The sequence below is a fragment of the Chelonia mydas genome, chromosome 18 (genome assembly GCF_015237465.2).
Source record: "Chelonia mydas isolate rCheMyd1 chromosome 18, rCheMyd1.pri.v2, whole genome shotgun sequence".
NCBI lineage: Eukaryota > Metazoa > Chordata > Testudines > Cheloniidae > Chelonia > Chelonia mydas.
The window spans coordinates 18,133,182-18,157,986 of record NC_051258.2 but is presented as its reverse complement, the minus strand read 5'-3'; the positions used below and the strand labels follow the sequence as shown (position 1 = coordinate 18,157,986).

At 45.7% G+C, this 24,805-nt stretch overlaps 2 protein-coding genes across 4 annotated transcripts in view; both read right to left on the bottom strand.

Moving 5' to 3' along the window:
* PLCH2 (phospholipase C eta 2) overlaps window positions 1–24,805 on the bottom strand; it is a 323,941-nt gene that overhangs the window by 284,409 nt on the left and 14,727 nt on the right. For all 3 annotated transcript variants that reach the window (XM_043531629.1, XM_043531628.1, XM_027832321.3), the window contains exon 2: window positions 7,355–7,737. In XM_043531629.1, coding sequence (XP_043387564.1) covers window positions 7,355–7,466 — 112 coding nt within the window. In that variant the 5' untranslated portion in view covers window positions 7,467–7,737. The remainder of the gene's footprint in view (window positions 1–7,354; window positions 7,738–24,805) is intronic.
* On the bottom strand, window positions 12,914–13,422 carry LOC102929639 (60S ribosomal protein L14; the record flags this gene model as incomplete). Its single annotated transcript, XM_027832376.2, has 1 exon — window positions 12,914–13,422. A coding segment is annotated over one exon (474 nt), but the record flags the coding sequence as incomplete, so codon positions are not given.

Below are 24,805 nucleotides of genomic sequence, written 5' to 3'. Positions count from 1 at the left end.
ATTGATATACCTTATGGAAATAGCCTATGGAATTAAGGCCCCAGTTCATCAGCGCATTTAAGCAATGCTTCAGTCCATCCCGGTTCAGCAAAGCACTTAAGCACAAGCTTAATTCAGACACGTGCTTAAGAGCTTTGGTAATTTGCCATGAAACAAATACAATTCTAGCAGACATTTAATGGGGTTCCAGAAAAATAAACAAACTTTCTATGGAAAGTAATCCAGCGTAGAGAGAGTTGAACAGAGAATTACATCACTGTTTGTATCTATAACTATATTGCTATGAGACAGTCTAAAATATCCCATAGAAGGGTTACTATTCTTTATTGAATTCTACAGGATTTTTTCAAAAGGGACTACACTTAGGCTAGGATCCTGTAAGTACTTCCTCTATTTAAACCACTGGGGCTCTGCATGGATGCAGGGATCTGCCCACATGGAACAACTTGCAGGATCAGGGCCTGAATCTTATTGTGGCCATTGAATTATAATTACATCTTAACTGCCAGAGATGGGGACAAAATGCCTGAGGAGAGACCAGGAGGACAAAGTGTGCATGTCTTCACATGGTAACTTAGAACTGTAATTGCTACTGCAGGAAATTTTGAAACAGTTAATTTCCTCTCACTCTTCAGATGATTACTTTGAAAAAGTAAAAAGCATTGCTGGAATAAGCTGGGGTTCTTTTATGTGGCCAGATGATTATTTTGCATTACATGGAACAAATTACCCAACAGCTTACTAAATGGTGCAGAATATCTCACTAGTTACTTCTCCCCGTGAAACCAAGAAGCATGTTTAGATGGACTAGCTCTACTGGGGAAAAAAAACCCACTTTGGTAACTAGAGACAAGAACTGGCACGGCTGCCATCCCTTATGGATCTATCTTTCCACTGATGTGCTGTAACCAGTGAAGTGGGTTTCACTCCCATCAATATTAGTAGGAGCAACAAATGCAGGTCCAGACCCTCAGCTTGTGTAAAATGGGTGAAGCTACACTGGTTTATACCAAATGGGGATTTGACCCATCAGGTGAAATTCATCCCTGTGCAAGACCAGGACAAGACCTAGGCACAACTTAAACCCTACTTTAAGTGCTTAAGCAGTGCACATGCCGATGCACAGGGGTGAATTTCATCTCATGGGCTAGATTCAATCTAATGCAGCCTAGCTTTAAGAGGTGCAACTCCCATGGGAGCCAAATTCATCAATTCATCACTCTTGTGCATCAAGCAACCTGCCCCATCTCCTTCAAATCCCTTCTTACAACACCCATGAGCCCACAAAGACTTTCAACAATGGCCACTGGACAATTCCTCTGCTCTCTCAACAGCTGATGTTTTAAATTGTCTGTAGCATGAGAAACTCTGGAGGAAGAAATGGTCCCTAAAAACACCCTGACAGCACTCAACAAACAGCAGCAACAGTGAGCGATCATCATTCTTAGGGTAAATATGTAAGCTCTCAACTCAGATGTTGAAACACCTTAGGGTTAAGGGGCCTGAACATCAGGCTATAAATTCGGGTTGCTCCACTGACTTAACAGGAAGATTTTCCAAAACACCTAAGGAATGCAGGAGCATAAGTCCCAATCTTCAATTGATGCTCCTAAATAACATAGCAGCTTTTGAAAGTCGTCCCAAGTCACTGATTTACACCAGTCAAGGATCTTACTCGGGACCTTTGGCTTTTAAAAAGTAATCATTGGGTTTCACTTGCTCTTCATACTGTCCTCACACCTGAATGATGAGGGGATGATTATCGAAACTCCCTCCCTCACAGGTTTCCACCATCCAATGTTCCCTCTGGAACTTACTCATTAAAAATTAGAGAAGAAGAAAACTATTTAAGTGAATTCAGCGCTGGTGGCTGAAAGATGCAAAGGTGAAAGATGAAAGGTAGCCATGGAAGTTGCATTAGCACAAGCCATAAAAAGGGACATTTCATTCTATATAAGGCAGTGGTGGGCAACCTACGTCCCTGTGGCCTGCGTGGCTTCCCGCAGCTCCCATTGGCCAGCAGCTGTGGGCAGTCATGCAAATGTAAACAAAGCATGTGGCGGCCCGTCAGCGGATTGCCCTGACGGGCCGCGTGCGGCCTGCGGGCTGCAGGTTTCCCAACACTGATATAAGGTCACACAATTTTTGACATTTCTTTCTTATTAGTATCAACTGCTCTTACCACAGGAAGGGAAACAAACAAACAAGGGCAAAAACCACAGTGAACTTTTGCCCTCCCAAAAGTTTCAGCAGACTTGCAGACAGACCCAGCACGTGTGCTGTTCCCCTTCTCAGGAGACCGTGAGGGAACCCGAGGCACACATTTTTACTGCTGACAGTTTGCATGGGGCTAAACCCTGAGTTCTTTATACATTTTTTCACGGACTTTAGGAATACAGAAATTGACAAACTGGATCTAGCCAACTATCCTGTATGACAGTGGCCAGCATCAGAGGAAGTTTCAGAGGAAGGTGTAAGAACCACACAGTAGCAGATGTGGGGGCAGCTGATCCATATAAGACGTCCAGTCCCTTTTTGAATCTTGCTAAGTTCTTCGCCTCCATGATTTTCAGGCGTTCCATGGTCTAATTACACGTTGTGTAAAAAGATATTTCTCTTATCTGTAATGAATTTGCCCCCTTTTAATTTCATTTACTGTCTCCTTGTTTTTGTGGTATGAGACAGGGAAAACAGAATCTTTTGATCTACCTTATCTATTCCATTCATTATTTTATCATGTTCCCTTTCACTCATCTCTTTTCTACAGTAAACAATCCCAGGCTTTCCAATGGCTCAAAACTAAGCCAATTTCCATTAGTCCCATGAGTCAATGGGAGTTTAGCAATCAGTAAATAAGTGAGCTAAGATTTGGCCCATGGTAGATTGAAGGTTAATGCTCCTCTTGAAACAATGACTAGGACTGGCCTCATTTCTTCCTCTCCCATGAGGGCCCCAACAGATCAGAGTGCACAAGACCCAGAAAAGCAGAAACCCCTGAACATGGAGAAAAAACACTGAATTGTGAGCTAAAGGATGGAAAGAATTTGCAAAACCAGCTACTCAGCCTTGCTGTTGAACTGGAACTACACATTGCTCTGGTCTCTGGGGCTAAAAGCAGTCAGTACATTAACTCATTGCATCAGGTCCCCAGTTCACATCCTATGTTCACACACAGGCTTTGCAGGCTGTTTGTTTTAACAATTTTGTATTTTCCACAGTTAAATGTAATGCAGTCGTATGGATGCTAACCCACAGATACAGCCTGGCTGAGCATACACATACCTAGACATATTTTTTTCTAAGACAGGCTTCTGTGCTACTTCCCAGTACAGGAGAGGGAAGAGCGAACAAACAATTACATTAATCATCCATGTCTTTAAAAAAGATTGAACTCCTGCTAGTTATTCATTTGCTAAGCTACCTTTTCAAGGCCAGTCAGATCTGTTAGGACAACATACCATTTGGTAGCATTCAGAGTTTTCAGTGTTTCCCATCTTATCCCTTTTAGTTGTATCAAGTTTGCTCAAAGGAGAAGTTGTTCACCCATTTTATGTATAATTGACAAGTCCCCGAGATCGCTAACATAACTCATTCTGGCGCCAGCATACTATTTGCATGAAACATCAAATTTTTTCCCAAAACTTCATACACATCGAGAGACTCCCATACCCCACACACACACACACACAACGAATAGCATCAACTGCTCCTACATTTACTGACCATTTTAAATTTAACCATTCTAAGGGGATGCCCAGTAGTTTCTGATGAATATTTTTTCCTGGACAAGTCAATGATTTAGGTGTCTAATAGAATTCAACACACCCTGGTTGGACGATTCCATCATTTTCTATGCGTATACCATCTGAAGTCGCTGTCCCAACCTGGAATGGAGCTATGCCATCTAAGGATCTAGCCCATTGACTTGATCAACAGGTCTCATCCCTGTAATCTGATTTCAAGAGCTATCTAGAGCGGTGCTTATCAAGCTATCTGATGTGGGGGACTGACAATTTTTTTTCCAATGTGCGTGCAGACCGGCAGCCGATGGCTTGCAGACCGCCACCAGTCCACGGACCACCACTTTGAGTAGCACTGATCTAGAGTACACGTGTTTGGTCAGTTTCCTGTTACTTACCCTGAACAAGAAATGATGCACATTCCACTGAACTTCTAATGGTGACCTCAAAGGACTGTTTTGACTTGGCCTTAAATTCCCTCTCTCTCATGTGGGGAGAAATCAACTTTCTACCTGTAATTAACTCTCTTGCCAGCTTCATTTTTACATATAATATTAATTGCTTTCAGCCTACATCAACTAATTAGCAAAGAGAACGAGTCACCAAGTTGCCCACTGTCCAGTGAGGATGTTCCATTTAATTAACTCATTTGTCAGGGGCATCACTGTTAACCACGCTTCAGCGGCAGATGAACGTGCATGGTGAGAGATTCAGATGGTGAACCTTAGCAGGGGCTGTTCAGCTTTTCCCTCAGAAGACTGTTAGCCACTATCAGTCAGATTGACGCTTCAGGCCAAACTGTCACAGTAGGTGAAAGGGAGGGTGAACAACGTGTTGCCATTGCCTGCTACAACCTGCATTTGGATGCACAAACCAGATATTTAGATGCCTATGTGTACAGTTGTTAGGATTTGTATTTGAAAGTGCTTATTTGCATGTGCAAATGCATTGATTTTGTGGCCGCATCAGATGGGATTTGCATTCTTGTGTCTGAAATAATAGGTGCATGTGTGTGTGTGCACACAGACACACACACACCCCCTTTCTGCAGGTACACTAGATGCATCATAGGTTTTTGTAGGAGTACACAAGGTTTTGTTGGCACATTGGGAATGCTCACGCATTCTGTGGGTACAAGAGCACGTGTGCATTTCTCCAGGCACACCCACTGTCCCCACTTTGTGTTTATACTGAACCATTTAGCAAATCAGGTGCCAAATTGCCCCATCTGGTCCAGCTGTCGATGTAAGTCACCTCATTTCCCATAAAGACCCATTTCTGTTGCAAAAGCATATCCCTCCTAAGAGATGGTGGATCACAGCTGTTTGATGGCCTTCCTGCCCCACACAGTCCAGTGCTGTTTGAAGACTGGTAAGTACAAAGGGTACTTTTATTCTGCCTTCCCAACTTCCCTGTGATATTGGGCCCATGCCACTTTTTAGTGCCAGGCTTCCCAATTTTGGCACATTAGGGAATGACATCAAATATGGATTGTCATTATAAGACCCCCAACAAGCTGGAGTGCCCAGTTTGTGATGTTGGTTAACACTGTGTTAAAGCCCTGGTGACCACAGTTCAGTTTCCCATTTATTCAAGTGGATCGCAAAAACATTAAGACAGTCTATTGGGGCCTAAATGTGATTGCCTACATAAAGAGATTATTAGGCCTAGCATGACTCGGGAAGCATTTGAAAGCTTCATTTACTGCTACATGAATCTCTCTTTACAACCATAATAATCTTATGGTACTATGTACCACAAATTCATAACACAATTATCCCACAGATTCTATGGGATGCACTTATGAACACAGACAAAGCAAGCAGCTCTTTTATGCAAAGCAACATACATAAACACAGCTCCAATTTCAATCTCCTTAAATGATAGCCAGTAACACAGGCATTGAGGATGAGTTATAGACTAGGGTCGAGCACAACACACTGCAAGCCAAACAAAAGCTGGGTTTTAATCCTGTCTGTAACACAGACACAGTGTGCAATTTTGGGCAAATGACTCAACCTTTCCATCTAATACTTACCATGAGGCTTCTGTGCACTGTGCCAACATAAAGATCAAGGCTAAGTAAACGAATTACAGTGTACCAATACCACTACAGACAGCGATCCTCCCAGCTCTCCCAAGGTAAGCTGTGCTGGCTTCGGTCAGTACTTGGGCAGGGGACCGCAAAGGAATGAAGAGATGCTATGGGAAGTGGCGCTAATGACTTTGCAAGGGGACATTCTTCCCTCCAAATTAGAATTGGGCCAGAACAGTACTATGAAAAATTGCGTTGCTAAGGTGTCATCATTAGGGCAGCTTGTCAAACAAAGTCCTTTCAACTCATGGTCATTAAAGATCCCATGCATCTCTTCGTAAGCATTGGGGGTTAACCCCAGGCATCTGGGCAAGTTCCAGTGCAGATACATTTTGCCTCACCAAGTGACTCTGTTGTTTTAACTGGATTCTGCATCCTTTTTCAGTTCAGTTGAACAGTTATGTGGTGTTGCTGCAATCTTAGAGATGGTAATGATGCATACTAAATCCTAGAACAGACATCTATCAAACAGCTGCTGTAAGACGTGATCCCTCTATACCCCTTACTTACCTGAGGCAGGGATCAGAGGTTTTATTCGTTTAGTGCTTTGAGATGCTCAGGTGAAAGGTGCTAGAAAGAGCATATTTTAATTTACCCAGCTTTACATGAGTAGAGACATGGAAAAGGGCAACAGACTTGTCCAAAGTCTGTGTGTGAGTGAGACAGACAGACAGACACAGACTGACTGACTGGTCTGTTGTGTTGTATACGCTACTAAGACTGGTCACAAAAGCCTTTCAGAACATTTACTGTTCAGTGAAACTTAAGAGGCGAGAATCTCTGTTGAGTCCTGGGCTATGCCACTGGTTCATGGTCTCCTAGGGACCATGTACCAGCCGAGGATTGCTGGAGCAGATGACATTCTGGCCACTCTGCGTTCATGTCTCAACACATCCCTCTGCACTGTCTGAGTGGTGCAAAGGGAGTGGGACAGATCAGAGAATCCGCCCCAATCGTTTGTAAGCCAACCACAGTACAATGCCCTAGTGCAGTGGTTCTCAACCTGGGGTACGTGTACCCCTGGGGGTACTCAGAGGTCTTCCAGGGGGTACTTCAACTCATCTAGATATTGGCCTAGTTTTACAACAGGCTACATACAAAGCACCAATGAAGTCAGTACAAACTAAAATTCCATAGACAATTATTTGTTTGTACTGCTCTGTATACTATACACTAAAATGTAAGTACAATATTTATATTCCAATTGATTTATTTTATAATTCTATGGTAAAAATGAGAAAGTCAGCAATTTGTCAGTAATAGTGACATGTTTGTATTTTTATGTCTGATTTTGTAAGTTTTTAAGTGAGGTGAAGCTTGGGGATATACAAGACAAATCAGACTCTTGAAAGGGGTGCAGTAGTTTGGAAAGGTTGAGAGCCACTGCCGTAGTACAGCCCATAATCAAGAAAATTAGATGCCCCCTGTAAGACCACAGCTTCCAAAGGAAAAACCACAAGAAAAGAAATTTTAAATACCCAACAACAATAAAATCAGGAGCTATTCAGCTTTCACTTACCTACTGCGATGATGTTTGCAGACAGGAAGTGGTGACACTTTTCATTATCAAGTGATGGTTCTTCTGGATACAGCAGGTCTCCTAGCATGGCCTTTGGATATGCCAGAGCCATTGTAGCCTCTCAAAGCTGCCCCTTCAGAACGTCCATTCCAAGCCACGCAGCGTGTTATTTCAATTGTCAGACTGGAAAATGGAAAATGTCATATTGGCACAAAAGATTCAGTTCCAGTGATAAAAAGAATCTTCAGGGAATCAGGGGCTTTCTCCTGCCATTTAGAGGATAGTCCCAGGTTCCTACAGAATCCACGCAGAGTCTCCTCTCTGGAATTCCAAGCTCGCCTTGCCAGGCCCAGAAGACTGTCCTGTCTCAGTCCGATTGACACCTGCAATACAGGATGGAGGATAGATGTTCAGGTACTGCTGCTAAAGAGAAGTTACCACTGTCTTCTGCCTTGATGTAGTGAATCCCTTGGCCTTTGCATTCCAGGTGGTCAGAGTGACAGGAGCTGGAATTCAGCATCTCCTCCCAGTACGTACTGCGTGTTACACACCTAGTGAAGACATTTTTTTTTCCAAATAGTTGAAATAACCTCATCTATTCTATCATGAAGAGCAAAGCTTATAATAGCACCATGCTGGATTATCCACAATGGACCAAACTCTGCTCCTGCTTACACACATTGGGCAGATTGTGATCTCATTTATGCTAGTATAAGGCCAAAGTAACTCCCATGATTCACAGGTGGGAGTGAGAGCAGAGCCGCACAGAGGACTCTGGTATTTCACTCAATTCATGTCATTTAAGAGCGTTGGAGTAGAAGCGGGGAGAGATCAGTTCTGCCAGCTACAGGTTCTCAAGACACCATCAAATGTATCTTGCTGTAGTTACAGTTTATCACATATATTTCAAATGCAACCCTGTTTCAGGAGAAATCAGAGAATACACCACGTCCCTAATGGACACAAATAGCTGGGAGCAGCGTCTGTTAGGATGTTTGTTTGCTCATCCACCCCTCCTCTTAGCTTCCATATCTTCATTTCCCTTTTCTCTTACCTGCTGTCACCTCATCTCCATACCTGCATCCCTACCCCACCCCCCGCCCTTCTAACCAGACATCCTTCTCACATGGGCTGCAGGAAAGGCGACTTTCTGCTCCGCACAAATCTCCCTGGGCCTCCTTCCTCTCAAAGAAATTAGAGCCGACTCTGACGCAATGATCAGAAAAGGCTGTGGGAGAAAACTCTGCGATTCTTGTATTAACACTGTAACCATTTGACTCCATGCTTTTAATTACAAGTTAAGCCCTGGAACGTTGTCCGGACAGGTTTTGCTGAAATAACAGAGATCTAGTCTGAAGTGAACTTCTGGACAGAGATGGCAATGAGGCATCACTACAGAATTTGTAAGAGGCGAGGGGGGAATATTAAGGTGTTTTGCTTGTAGCAAAACAAAAATCTAGTTCAAAGGTGTCCCTTTTACAGCAAGTGCCAGTCAAAGTGAGAGGGGCCTTCCACGTTTGCTCCCTCATCCAACTACAGCAGGAAACAGTTTCCTCTCCATACTGCAACACTGCAAGCCTTCTCTCCCCCACTCTGTCTTGCCCCAGGTACCCTGGAGGAAGGAACACCTCAGCCAGCAAACTAATCCTTAGACAGTGAGTTGAATGCACGGTTCTTTCACATAAGGGACGTCAGGGCTTAGCAATATTTATGCAGTGGAAAATGTTAATGCCACTGAAACCACAGCATTTTTACACCCACATGGGAGAGGATCTCACCAGAGACAAGGGCATCCTTCAGGTGTGGGGTTGCTTCACTCAGGAGGGTCTCAGCACCAGGGAACCTTGACTGCAGAGGAGAGATCTCTATACATTGGCATGAGTGTGTGCAAGCACAACGCAGGCTCTACGAGGTGTCAGGAGTACCACTGTCCCCCCGACAATCCCAGCAATCTCCTTCCATCAGCACATCACCCCCTGCTTATCCCAGGCCAGGACTTGCAGCGACGCTGTGTGGTGACATTCAGTAGCACAGACTGCAGTCAGCCTGGGAGCTTGAAAGGATGAAAGAGCCACTGAGTCTGTCTGCATCCAGGAGCCTTGCTCAGGAGAATTGTTATACACCCATTATATTCAATACAATCATTCCTGACCCTTCTCCACCATAAGACATGTCTTAGCCACACCCAACACCTTCCCAACCCAGCAGTGTCCTTATATTTATATTGCAGGCGCTCTCCCCACCCCGTCAGCCATTCCCCTTCCATGGGCCAGGGAAAAGGAGGCAACACTCTGATCAGACTCTTCTGCATCATTCCCCCTCCCAAAAGTCGGCTCTCACTGGGGTGTGATGCTCCTCTGTTTGGACTGAGCTGGCAACGTCGGAACCATCTGGTTCAGTTCCAGTGGACCTAGCTAAAAGCCTTTAAATATTTATTATCTATCTAGATGCTCCATCAAGGCTGCAGCCGTTCCTTTCTCAGTGCCTGCACTAGGACTGCCTTAATACCATGTCGGTGAAGGAGGAGTGGGAGCCAGACAGCATCCACCCCAGAGATAACTTGTGAGAGCCAATTGCTGAGGGATGCATCCGATGAAGTGAGCTGTAGCTCACGAAAGCTTATGCTCAAATAAATTGGTTAGTTTCTAAGGTGCCACTAGTACTCCTTTTCTTTTTGCGAATACAGACTAACACGGCTGCTACTCTGAAACCTGTCATTGCTGAGGGAGTTGCTATTGAGCTGTACGCTACCCAGGTGCACAGTGACCCAGAGCTGTCTGTAAGCTCTTTGGGGTATGGGCCATCTTTTTGGTGCGTGTTTGCACAGTATTTAGCATAATCGGGTCTTGGTCCCCGATGGCTGCCTCTAAACACTACTGCAAAACCAAAAAAAAGAAAAGAAAAAGATACTTTCAATGGGTGGGTGGTTTTGATCCCACTCCCAGATGCTAGCATCCACACAGCAACACCCAGCTTCATGGATGCCTCCTTGTTGGCATTTTCACCAGAGAGGTGAAAAATGGAATGGGTTAGGGGGAGACTGAATTCCAACCCCATCCCCACAGCCAATCCCAGCCTGGTCAGGGCCGAAGCACGTTAACAAGGTAGTGTGGGAAACTTGCACTGCCACTTTCTGGGCTGTGTCTGTTCAGTGGTTGGAAGATTTCAGTCTCCAGGGTTCTCCATCCAGTAATGCTCACCACTCCCCGACTAAAGGATCCAACACACCAGCACTGCTCACCTCACTTAATAAACACCCAGACTCTCCTTCGTGCATGTGAACTTTCTAGCTCTTTTTTAAATGTTACTATATACTGCCCTTTGCTTTCCATACACCCAGGGACAGGAAGTCTCTGCAGGCTTCGGCTTGTCTCCAAACACCAATCCCTAACCACGTCTTAGAGCAAATAAAAGAACACAAGAGACTTTGACACACAGCCTCTGCCCCACCTCCCACAACCAGTCCTCTGCAATGGCATTTCTAGAGCGCTCCAGAATCCTAAGCAGCTGATGAAGAGGTAGTCAGAGAAAGAATGGCATTGTGTCTGCCTTTCAGTGTGGGAGTCACAGGGGAACGCAGTGTCTGATCTATCTATCACACACACAGACACACACTTTCTAGAAAGAGAGGAAAATCTGAAGCCACTTTTGGTTCAAACTACCATGCATTCTGCTAATGGATCTTCAAAATACACAGCCCAGTGTAATAAACACACTCCATTGTCTTATTTCTTTGTGCTCCCCCATCTGTATCCACCTGTTATCTTTTGTCTTATACTTAGACTGAATGATTTTTGGAGTCGGGGCAGCCTTTTCATTATCTGTTTGTACAGCACCTAGCCCAGTGGGGTCCTGGTCTGGAACTGGGGCTCCTAAGTGCTACTGAAATACAAATACTAATAATATCATGTACAAAGGATAAGAAATCTCCTTAAGGAACTGTGCATTAGCTGTTACAGGGAAATAATGTTGTGATGAGGTACAAAAACCCCCCGCACACAACAACCTGGAAAAGTTTAGCTATAATTACATGTGCAAATCAGGCAATTGTGAGTGCAAATGGAGAGAAGACATTTGTGAGCACAATGAGCTATTTGTATGTGCAGTTGCTATAACTGAGTGTACACATTAAGCAAGCAATTGTGCATCTGTTTTTTAAAAAGTCAGACTCCACATCTGAGGCTGTCAGGCCACCTTCAGTGTAGGTCTAGGAATTACAGTACATATGATGCTTATCTCACTCTGACTAATCCCCCTGTCAGTATCAAACCCTTGCTGTGATCAAAGACCAAGAATGACTAAAGGATACCCATGCTTACGCAGAGACAACAAAGCGCCTATACAAGCTAACAGTTGCTGAGGCCTGTTAGCAGCAGCACCTTATCCAGAACTGATGCTTCGCTAAGGCATGCAAATGCTGTACAGTAAAACAGAGCTGCTCTTAGGTAACGTTAGCAATATTCACTGCAGGCCAAACCCTTAGCTCCTTGCGTTTGTTTGCTCTCGGCCCTTAGTCAGACAATCTCCCACTGAAATCAGTGAGTTTGCACTGGGAGTGTGCCTCAGCAAAAGCCTCAGGATACAATCCTGTGTCAGGATCTCTCTCTGTGTTGCTCTTATACCTCACGCCTTTCTCATGTTTTGGGAGGTGGCAACACATTACTCCTTGTCTAATTTTTACACCCCAGCCAGTGGACATCTTCAGAGACTGGCTGAGCCTGCCACAGGCAATTATCCAGTGAGAGTAAATAAAACCTGCGACAGAGAAGCTGTTGGCCCATAACAAGAGAGACTGCGCTCACTTATAGCTCGGTAACTCCTTTCGCTCCAGTGGAGCGGTTCCTGACTTACACCGATATGAATAAGAAGAGAGAGAGGCCACACAGGTTTCCTAGATCTTTGGGGGAGAATTGAGCATAGGTCACAAGCTGCCTCCAGCGTTCAGCCAAGATGTGTAGGAGACAGAGAGAAAAACGTGGAAGTTTTGAGTTGAAGAAGCCCGAAAAGTGGTGAATCGCTTTGCTGCAGCACTGCTGGCACAGGGTTCTGTGCATCCGCACACCGAGAACCTGGGCTAAAAAACAGGCCTGGCCTCAGAGCAGGAGAGTTTATCTGGCACCTTCAATCGTTTAAGTAATTTCTCTTCCCAGCCTATTCCGCACTGATAGTTGTACACCCACCAGCCACACCACTGCTGCGGTATGTGTACGCTGCATGTCTTACGAAGGGAATCATGGCTTCCTGGATGATTCCCAGGGAGAGAAGGAAACGCTTAAAAGTGACTCAGGATCTGTCCATTCACTCTTCAGAGAGCAGAGCTGGGTGGCAATTGCTTTGCCAAACACTCCTAACAGTTTGCTTTAGGATTTGTTTGAGTGGCTCCGGCTACAGGAAGTTCAATCCGTGTGACTGATTACACACACAAGCAGTGTGTCCTTCAGACATGGGCAAAGTTCAGCAGGCCAGATCCTCTGCTCGTGCCAATTGTCCTCGCTAGAGCTCTGTCAATTGTGCTACCATGCTTTATGCCAGCAGAGACTCTTTTTTTTTTTTTTTTTAATAGTAAACTGGAACTTTATTTGACTACTGACAGTTTATGCTTTTTTGGAAGATTGCTTCTGGAGCTTCTTTACTTCATGCTTGATGATCCTGTTCCTCATTTTCTTTGCCTTCATGACCTTGTAGCGATCAAAGTCTGTCATCTTGGCTTTCTTTTCTCTGGCTTCAATCTTCTTTGCCCACCTTGTACCTATCCATTTTTCATTAATATTTTCTTTCTCCCTGGCAACTCGCACATGCTTCAGATGAGCACTGTGTGGGAATCTGAGTACAAAATCGGTTAGCTGCATGCACTTGAAGGGCATAGCCTGCCTTCTTACACCACTGCAGGGGCCATCAACTAGCGCCCTGTTCTGGTCAATAACATCCACAAGTGCCACCAGCTTGCCAGCATGTGGCCCAAAGGAGATGTAGGCAACTCGGCCAATCTCTTGCAAGGGGTTCACTAGTACATTTTCTTTAGTTTGGGAGCAGGTGGGGGTTCTCACTCCCTGAAATTCGCCTTCAGTTCATTTCTCACATTCTGGACCCACAGCCATGAACTGGGCCCATGTTCTTGAAACTGGGCCCAGGTTCTCTCCAGAGCATTGTCAGCCTCAGCATGCTGGAGTTGTAACAAAGCTGAGTGAGCACCTCTGAACACCAAGTATAGCTCTGCCCTCACCTTCCCCAGACAGCCATGTCTTAACCAAGGGGTGCCAATGGAAGGGTGGACAATTAATCTTTGTAGACAGTTTAACAGAATGCAAATGGTGAGTTTCTTTGGTGAGCTGGGAGGATGAAATGTCAGTGAAGTCAGTGGAGCAGTGTCCATTTACACTAGCTGACTATCTGGTCCCTGGTGTCCATATCACAAAACCACCATCACAACTGCCCGCCTTGCTGGGAACCTCAGCAGAAAGGGAGACCAAATGGACTTTGAACTATGCCCCAAGAAATGGTCCCTCATGGTCAGAACTGAGGCACATGAACAGGAGGATGGCGTGGGGGGAAGCTTGTACTGAGCTGCTCATGCTGTGTCTGTACCAGTGACAAACGGAGTACTTTACATCCACGCAATGTTATTAATTTGAGTTACAGACACAAGACGCCAATGCTATCACAGAAGGTAGTAGTTCAGCTCAGTCCTGGTCTGAACTCTTTCTTCAGGCAAATTTGCTCTGACCACAAGCGGGAGTTTTGCCAGAAGAAGGTGTTCAGAATTACATTCCTGGGGACGTACCTTAAAGAAAATTCACTGTCACTACTCTGGAGCCATTCACATTTTTTCCAGTGCTAGGCTTCCCGAGCTTCACTGCAATGCAGCTAAAGCTACATACACATGAAACGTTCCCTTTGCCATACCATGCAAGATACACTACCACCACCTAGTTCTGGTTTAGCATTTTTCATCAGCAGAGCGCAAAGCAAGGAGGTCAGTATCCATTATCCCCATTTTACGTAAGGAGAAACTGAGGCAGAGAGAAAGTCATCCAACAGGTCAGTAGCATATCTGCAAATAGAACCCAATCTTACGAGTTCCAGCCCAGTGCCCCACCTTCTAGCCCACACTGCCTAAAAGGAAGTGTTTAAAAAAAGTGACCAACTTTCTGTTTTACCAAATCAATAAGTATTTTCGCAAACACCTGGTAACTATGTAAAAAAACCACCCTGTGGCAAAGGTGATGAATTGACATCAGCTGGAAAGTGATGTCCCTTCATTCACTCATCCTGACAGGCTAAGAATTGCATGCACCCTAGTATTTTAGTCACCCCATCTTCCCCAATGGCAGCCTGCTTGTCTGTCTCAGCCTCCTCATGTCTTGTGGCTTAGACACAAAATGTTTGGGACAAGGACTGCTATTTATTGTGTTTGTACAGTACCTAGCACAACTGGACCATGCTTGGTTGGCCTGTAAGTACTACTGCAAGACAAGAGTGTTGAATTAATAATGTGAATCCCCAGAACAGGGACAGGTTTGGCACAATTAAAGCATTCCCCCACACCATCCTCTGCTGACATGAACTGAAGGAGCCACTGCTAATGGAAAGAGAAGAGTTAATTCTGGGCCCATTCTCAGAGCTTCCTGTTTCAGAACATAAACAACTACACAAAGTGTGGTCCCCCAGTTCAGGAAATCATTAAGCATGTGCTTAACATTAAGTATGTGCTAAAGGCCCGCTGGCTTTCATGGGAGTTCAGCACATGCTTAAGTGCCCTTCTTGCAGCGAATCACAGTCCACAATAGTTTGTATTGACAAGGGCTCTTGCACACTAGGAACTCTCTTGAGGCCCACCAGGTCATTGACACAGGCCACAGAACAGCCAGCAGAGGTTAACAATTTTTGGTCAAACCCATAAGACCAGGATTTGAACTGGTGACCCTGGCTCAGGGCCATATCCTACCATCTTTGTCACATCCAACATTCCTTGGGAAGGCAATGTGATTGGAATCCTCACAGCAGGGTACATAAACCTGGGAGATGAAAGACTGCATATGCCATTACTAATCCTCTTTGCCATTGTTTCGATCACTGCAAATAAAGTATTTAAAATCTCACTTGAAAAAGGCCATGTTTTTGTGTTTAGACAGCTACCACATGGTGTCTAATGGCATACAGATCAGCTTTGATTTCCTCTCAGAGTAAATAACAAAATAGCCACAGTACATGACAGACACAAAATTCACAAAAACAAGACACCAGATTAATCTGAATCTGCTCAAGAAGCAGATCAAAAGGAAGGGAGGTCAAAAATGATACCAAAGAGATACTCAAAAGCATTAACAAGTGAAATTTGGGGTTTGTTTTTAACCTTAGCTGCTGTTCCCTATGACACACTATTCACTTTTAAAAATGCAAAATCATTTGTCAGGCAATTCCAGTTGAGATATTTACAAGCCCAGGCAAGTCGTTTCACATCCAAGGCAACTGCAAAAGGAAAGCAGGCTGTTTTAGTACTCTGGAACAAGTGGGTAAACCCACACCTTAGGGTGTGACGTAGCATTCCATTTCCATGGGGACAGAGCATGCATGTTGTAAACTGTCCTCACACGGAGCCGGGTGGCAAAATGATTTGGTTAAAAAATAAAATAACCAAACAACGTCAAAGGAAAAGATGACATTTACTGGCGCATTTCTCTAGCAGCCCAGTCTTTCAGTTAAAACCTAAACACAGTTGATCTGTTGTACCTATGGAGAACACCTTCTAAATCTTGGCAGGTCTTTCTTACAGCTAGAGCTGAAGGGGCATGTATACAATGCAGGAGTAGCTCTGCATTTTTGGAGAATGATATAATTACACATTCATTCCTCAAATAATTAAACATGGTTATTAAGCCTAAAGAATATTCAGTCCGGGCTTGAAGAGTCCAATTATACCAATAAGCTTATATAACATGTATTTTAGCATCTGCTTTACAAATCTAAATTTAACATTGTGGCAATTTTTGGAAGGTGAACCCAGGGAAGCGAATATGCAGAAGCCAGCTCTACTTGCATCATTTGTTCTGTTTTCTTACTTACCAAGAGCTACCAGAGGCCTCTTGGTGTCCAGCCTCTACTTGCTGAAAGACAGCTCACACACATCTTAAGCTTGAAATTGACATGGCGATGCAGCACATTGCACAATTGCCAAAGAAGTGATCTCCCAAAAGCACCTGCATTTCTCAGTGGGGACGGGGAAGTAGAGCAGAGGGGGAGACTCAGAAATGTGTGTTAGGAGATTGTGCATAGAAAGCACAGGGAATTGGTTGGCAATGAACAAGATGCTGTCTGAGAGCTCATCTCATGAGGCACTTGGAAGTTTCAAGTTTCATTCTGCATGGTACAATATGAAATTTGCAAGATTTCCTGTGAAAAACTTTTATTCCTCTAAGGATTCTAACAGTTTGATATAAGATATGAGAGCCCATCGGTGACTATATCCCAGGACCAAATTCAGATCTTGATTATACCAACATAAATCTAGATTCCACCAACGTCAATGGATGCCCCTAACTGACAGTGCAGACTGCAAGCCAGGGAGAGGAGGAGGGAATTGTGTTTCAAGGGGTTATGTCCTAGCTCAGCTCCTCCTGCAGAAGTGTAGCTACATGCTGCCACTCCAGACACACCTTAAAGACACAAATCTGGCCCTAAGTATATAGTACCCTAAAATGTGTTAGGTGCTTTACAGACACATCAGAAGACAGATCCCTGCCCTGAAGAGCTAACAGTTTCAGGAGACAGCACACAAACCCAGGAGAGATGGAAGGAGGGAAGAGAGAAGAAACACATAACCCTTTTTCTTTCATTTCCCATTTTTTTTAAACTTCCCCTTTGCCCTGTTTTGTTTTGGGAGAGTCGTTTTAACCCTCTCTTATTTGCTTTTCTTTCTTTTTTCCTTTCTATTTTTTTTAAATGCTGCTGTTCACTAGTTAACACTGAAGCCTAGAGAGTGAAGTGATCCTATAACAAGATTCACACAGGGGCTCACAGAACAAAGGAAAGAAAATCAATCAACATTGTTATCCAGCCTGTAAGGGGTGAATAGGAATTAAGCAATGCCTTGTACAGACTCAGGAATCAGAGGAAAGAGAGGCCATCGGTTCAGTCCTGAGAAGGCTTGGCAATTCTGTCTTTTCCCAGGAGGCTTAGGATTGGAGGCACTCCCTAAAGTGCTCTTATTCCAGCCATCACTCAGAAGCGCTGGGACGGCTCTGTAGGAGGTGACGTCTGCAAGAAAAATGAGGTTTACACTGCCCAAGGGATTAGCAGGTTACATTAGCAGGGTGAGCAGGCTCTAGGTTCTGAGGCTGTTTGTATTCAGGAGGAGGACTGCATTTGGATAATATTCATACTCTTCAATACCATTGAAATCTGGCTAGCAGCCTCTGTCTCCCTACTACTTCATCTAAAGAGGAATCTCCATTAGCACGAGGCAACATATGACATATAGTTGAGCCATTCCAATTCCATCCAACAGTCCATTACAGTAGCCATCAGTCTCTTGGACAGGGGTGGGCAAACTTTTTGGGCCAAGGGCCACATCTGGATGGGGAAATTGTATGCAGGGCTGGGGGCGGGGATTGGGGTGCGGGAGGGAGTACGGGGTGTGGGAGGGGGTGCAGTGTGCAGGAACGGGCTCAGGGCAAGGCATTGTGGCAGAGGAGGGCTGCAGGGCATATGAGGGGGCTCAGAGAAGGGGGCTGGGGTGCAGGAGTGGTGCGGAGTGCAGGGGGGGCTCAGGGCAGGGGTGCAGGAGGGGTGCAGACTGCGGGAGGGAGCTCAGGGCAGGGGGTTGGGGTGCAGGAGGGATGCGGGGTGTGACGGGGGCTCAGGGCAGGGGGTTGGGGTGCAGGAGGGGTGCGAGGTGCAGGCAGGGGGCTTAGGGCATGGAGTTGGGGGGCGGGGTGCAGGAGGGGTTCAGGCTCTGGCCCGGCACCGCTTACCTAAAGCGGCTCCAGGGTGGCAGCGGCATGCACCGGGGCCAGGGCAGGCTCCCTGCCTGCCTGCCCTGGCCTCATGCGGCGCCACTCCGGAAAGCGGCCGGAACCACGTCCCTACCCTGCCCCTGGGGTGGGGGTGGGGGGCACAGGGCTCCACGCGCTGCCCTTGCCACACCTCCAGGTACCTCCCCCAAAGCTCCCATTGGCCGCGGTTCCCAGTTCCCGGCCAATGGGAGCTGTGTGGGGCGGTGCCTGGAGGCAAGGGCAACACATGAAGCCCTCTGCCCCGCCTCCGGGGCCCCAGGGATGTGGTGCCGGCCACTTCTGAGAGTGGCGCAGGGGCTGCGGCCCCACGGGGGGCAATTCCACGGGCCAAATCCAAAGCCCTAAGGGGCCGGATCCGGCCCGCGGGCCGTAGTTTGCCCAACCCTGCTCTTGGATATAGAGCAACAGCCTAGTCCAGCTATCCAATAAGTACCCTATACTCCCACTCAAGTCAATAGAAGTTAAGGGCACTCAGCATCCCTCTGAAAGTGCTCAGCACTGGCCAGGATCAGGCCCAATAGGTAAGGGGAAGGAGGAGATCAGAGAGAAAAATAATAAACATTTTGCAAAGTGCTATCACTTGTTAAATAATGTGTCTATTTTACCGCTCCTGAATCTAAATTAAAAAATAATAATATATCACCCAACCTGAATACAAGTCGAGATCTTTTTTGCCTGCGCTATTCCAGCAATCTTTTGGCACATAATAATTGTAGTTATCCATTAGTTGTATCATTTGGCCATATTCTACAGCAAAAATATATATACAGTCAGATCTTAGCAATTTGAAAACTCAATTAAATGAAATTAAAAACCTCTTTGATACACATGAATAGATCTACAAAGCAATCAGAGATTTAACAACACTGATAATGACTGCACTTCCTAGCACAGACAGCCTGATAGTCTGAATAGAGTGGATACTAGTATACCTGGAGAGCTTTGATCAGTGCTTATCTGGCCTACTTATAGAGAATTGAGAAGGGATAAAACTCTGGACGCAATGGATCAGGCAAGGCCTACAAATTGACAAGACCAGCTTTGGATACCTATAGTCAGTGGTGAGTATCAAACACTAGCGGTGGCCCAAGTGATGTCCAACGATACTGGGCAGTAGAAGGATGTCTAGCATTAAGTTAAAGTGTAGAATTAGAATCTGAGATTGAAAAATAACAGGCAATTAAAACAAAGTGAGCACCAAGAGTTCTAGGAGGTTCTTGACCACATCGATGCTCTGAACAGTTCAGCTGGTTATTTTGAATATTTATTATTTGTATTGCAGTTGCACCTAGAGACCACAAGACACTAGGCACCGTACAAACATAAAAACAGGGCCAACCCCAAAGAGTTTGCAAAGATTACCCTGGGTGCAAGTAAAGATCAGAAACAAGGTGTCATTTTCAGCTCAAGGAAACACACTCCTACTAGCTATGACTGAGCTGGTGTGCTAAAAATAGCCGTGTAGCCATGGCAGCCTGGGTGGTGGGAGGCTAGCCCCTCCAAATACAATCCCATTTGAGACACTAGGTATGTACTCAAACGCTTAGCCCCTCCGCCACCACGACTACACTTCTGTTCTTAGCATGATGCCTCAATCTGAGCTAACAAAGGTACATCTCCTCAAACTGGAAATTACACCCTTAGTTTGAAATGTAGACGTAACCTAAAACCAAAAGCTCCCTGCGATGTTAGAAAATGATTCACTGAGTGAGTTAGTAGACAGGAAACCACAGTGTTTGATTCACCTCAGCTTTCATGCGCAAGGGAAGAGAATGGCTTTATGTCCTGTGGAGAGGCATGAAACAGGGCTGATAATGGGACAGCTGGAAAGCGCAGTCAGAGTCAGCAGGTAATTCACAGGACCCAGTTTCAGACAATCTATCGTCTGAGACTGGGAGGAGGATAATGGTTTGCACTTCTGTGATTTGCATTTTCCGTGTAAGGATCTCCAAGGTAGAGCTATATCAATATAGTCTATAGCAGCACATAACTATAGTGTAAGAACCCATGACTCTTAGCCTTCAGAACAGCTGCAAGGAGAACAGTCTAGGTATGGATTAGAGCAGTGGTGTCCAACAGAAATTCGATGCTAGCCACACTTGTGGTTTTGAATTTTTCTTATTAGCCACATTATAAAAAAGCCACATGCATTAGCCACAATTCAATAGCCTATGAGCCACATGTGGCTAGTGGCGAATGTATTGGACACCGCTGGATTAGAGCATGGGACTGGGATGCAAGACTAATGGCAGGACTACTGTAATTAACTGCACTACAACTCTGCCATTAATTTACTATATATCCTTGGGTAAATCACTTCCCCTCTCTATGCCTGTGTTTGCACACCGGTAAAATGGATACTTAATACTTCACAATGGGCATTGTTGTGAGGCTCAATGAGAGTTCTTAGAGAGCTTCCAGATCCCAAATGAAGAGATACTATAGATATGTAAAGCATTGCTTTAATGTGCAAAAACTGCGTATGGCTTGCAGGAAAGCCAAAATATAGGTGAGTTATGAGAGACTTCAAAATTGGAGATGACAGTGAGATCAAAATACTGATGTGACCTTCCTGCAATGAGTCCTGCACAAGTGGGCATGAAAAGAGTGCTGGGTCCATTCTGAAACACTGACTGTCACAATGCCACCTGAAGAGACTTAAATAGAGGACAGCAGATGGTGTGAAGACTGACTGATGGAGTTTGGAAAGAAGAGTCTTTACCAGCGAACCTGGTCTGTCTTGGGCTTCCTTGTTGCTTGAATGTGTGGGCTGAGATTTTTTCAGGGAGTTCAAGTGAGGTTAGGGTCCAAATCACACTGCAGTTTAATGGTACTTGGTGCCTGGCTCGCTTTGAACATCTCAGCTGTAATCCCTTTCCATTGTAGTTAGGGCCAAATATTGATGTCTCTCCCATTGACAGATGATTTACATATATGCTCTTATTGTAAAAGCACAAATGAGTCAGCTGAACGTGGAGCCCTCATGGTTTGCAATTCAGGCAGCATGTCCCATAGGTACCTTCAGGCCAAACAGTGCAGAGAGAGGGTGCAGATGGAGTAGTTCTATGTGAGAGCATGCACTCTCTCTCTCTCACTTGCCTGTCTTTTTCCACTGCCACAGGCTATTTCTGTCAGCAGCTCCTTAGTTGGCCGTGCACAGGAAGCTCTAGTAGAAGGCGTTGCTGTGAAGAGCATTGTGAGAGCTGTGGGTGTGACTCTTAGTGGAGCTACATTTTTCTTTCCTCCCACCTCCCTCGGAGGGGACACAAGCTCAGCCTTACAGCGGGGGAGCAGCTAAATGCAAATGAAGCCAGACGCCATCTCAGAGGGTCCCAGCTCCACAGAAGTTCACAGTTGCTCAGAACTGGCCATCAGTTCTGGAGTGCCTGAACATTCCAACATCCCCTCCCCATGGGGCCCAAGGTAGCTCTGAACTACAGGCATGCATTAAAGCCATGGTGTACTACATGAACAACAAGACTAGAGACAGAGAGAGTTGAACGCAGCAGCTCTGTGGAAGATCCTAGAGACGGGGGGGCTTGAGTTGCCATGAGCTGCTATTTGTCACATGAGGTAAATTCATCCAAAATACCATCACGTTAAAAGCCCTTCTGTTTGGTTAGACTAGCTGGAGGATGGCTGTTTTAGTGAGGAATTCATCCTGTTTCTCAGATCACTCATGCTCTTCATATTTGAACACTGCTGCCACTGCAGGTGGATGGATCACCCTTAGACTCCACGCTAGCTGGAGATAGCCAAACCAGTTACAGATGCTTATTACAGCTTCCTCGTGGTCATACTGATAGTCACATTTGGGATAGAGAAGGAGTTTTCCCTCAAATCAGATTGGCACAGACCTTGGTCGGGTTCGCTTTCCTCTGTAGCATGGAGTATGGCTCTCCTGTTACGATTACCTGGGCAGCAGTCCCGGGCAATGTGACACCTCAGGCTCTCCTATTCTCTGCCTGTAGCACACAACAGTTCCGTCTCCTGAGGACAGAAATGCCTTGAAATGTCACTGGGCTCAACAGAGGGGGTATCTGGGTGAGAATTAATGGCCTGTGATGTGCAGAGGTCAGACTAGAAGATCAGGTGGTCACTTCTGGTGTAAAATGAAACTATCTCAGCCCTTTGAGTGCTTCCTGCATTCTGCCTTGCCAACCCTCTAGCCATCTGAGAGCTCTTCTCCATGAGTCCAAGGAATGACTCACTCTAAGGAGGGGTAGACACAGATAAAATGTTTAATTAGGATTTTCGTAGCTGAACCATCCCCGCTCCCTGCTATGAATAATCCAACTAGGATTAAGAGCTTGCTCGCTAAGGGTATGTCTTCATCGCAATTAAAAACCCATGGCTGGTCCATGCCAGCTGATTCAGGCTTGCAGAGCTTGGGTTAAGGGGCTGTTTAATTGCAGTGTAGACGTTCAGGCTTGGGCTGGAGCCCAGGCTCTAGGATCCTGCAATGAGGGAGGGTCCCAAGAGCGCAAGCTCCAGCCTGAGCTTGAATGTCTATACTGCAGTTTAATAGCCTTTTAGCCCAAGCCCCATGAGCCCAAGTCATCTGGCACGGGCCAGCTGCGGGTGTCTAACTGCAGTGTAGACATAGCTAAGGCTCAAGTGGGTATCCCCCTGCCCCATCCTGCCATAGTAACATCAACGCAGGAAGTGGGCCTTTAAAATGACCACTGCACATATGCACAAGAAATCCATGGCCACATTTAGGAACTTCACAGCAACAAGTGAAAGAGACAGAAGCCAAATCCTCTTGCTCTGGAGTTCAGGCTCCTACCATTTGAACCAAAGGAGAATCTTCATTAGTTGTTATCAGTATAGAGCTTATGACACAGCTGAGCAGTTCTAGTTTTGTCCAGTAGAGGGCAGGGGCACACAGGAGCATTGGATTTACTATAAGAAAGGGAGTTTTAAACAGCACCAGCCTGTAACTGCCAAAGTATCCCTGTATCTTGCTTTATGGTCCTTGCCATGGCCTTTGGTATTTTGCTATTCAATAAAATGAGATGATTACTCCAGTACAGGGATACTCCGACCTCAGTGGTTCAGGAGCCAAATTAGCCATCAACATTACCCAAAAGAGCCACAGTAATGTGAATTCACTGTTTCATTTACTATTTTTATATATATATAAATAAATTATTCTTACAGCAAAATGACCAACCAAGCAGTCTACTTAATAACATAGTTAGTAACATAGTGAAAGCAGCCTGATCGGTTAATAATTAAATCATGCGGTGTTTTGAGATCATGCATCAAGTGCTGCAAAGAGCCGCAGGAGACACATTAAAGAGCCTCAATCTGAGTAACACTGCTCTAGTAAGTTATATCCCACATGGCGCCTACTCAGCCTTCCAAAGTAGATGTGATGTTCTGTCAGCAAAGTCTCTGGAAGGAGAGGAGAGAAAGCTACCATCTGAGCCATTTAACCAGAGATGGCCCTGAACTGCAATCACAGACTGGAATCTGCCAGTGGAAAGCTGCATCCTAGATAAAACATTCAGGCAAAGCACGCCACAGCCCAGGGCCCCCAATCCTATTCTCTTATTCCCTAGCAGCCACGCTGAACTATGCTGAAGGCTAGCATCGACAGGGCAAATCATGAGCAGTTATCCCGTCCCCTCCATGGGCCGGAGCCATGGCACAGTGCAGGTAATGGGAGTGTACTGACTTCAATGAGATTTGGTTCAGGCCCTATGCCAGCATATTGGTCACATCTCCCATGTACCACCAGGCCTCTCTGTGCTCTTCCTCTTACGCGGTCACATCCCTGGCATCCAAAGCAAGCAGCAAAATGCATTTCACTGCAATCGTTCCAGCACGGGGCTCCCTAAGCAATACAGCTCTCTCACTAGGTCTCCCAGGCTCTCTGCTCTTCCTTTCTCCTTCCCATTTTCTTCTACTAGCCCGTAACCCCTCATCCCTCTGCTACTTCATCCCTCATCCCCACTCACTGTCCCTACCCTGCATTCCCTGTCTGTCCTCCAGCCACAGTCCTCCTCTATTCCTCCATCCCAGCCCCCTTCCATTTTCGCTCACTCCTCCGTGGGCTCCCATTCCACCTCCCCCATATTCCAGCCACAGACCCCTAAGGAGCCCTAGGGGGAGAGAGAGAGCTGACATGGCTCTTCTCTTACCTCTGGGATCAGATGGGCCTGTCTTTTCTCCCTAGGAGCAAAAGCAGCATCTCCCCCCTCTCTGCGCCAAGAAGGAAGGGGGAGCCAGATCTTTCTATGGAGGTCAAGATGGTGGATAGGGGACTCCCAGGCTGGGCAACATTTTCCTGTACCATGAAGGTGGCGGTGCTGTTGCTCCATCTACTGGTGGGGTAGCTGGTGGCACTTGCTCAACCCATTGTTCCCATTTCAGGAGTCCCTGTTTGGTGACCCTTCATCCCATCAGATTCAGAGGAGAAGAGCCTTCTCCA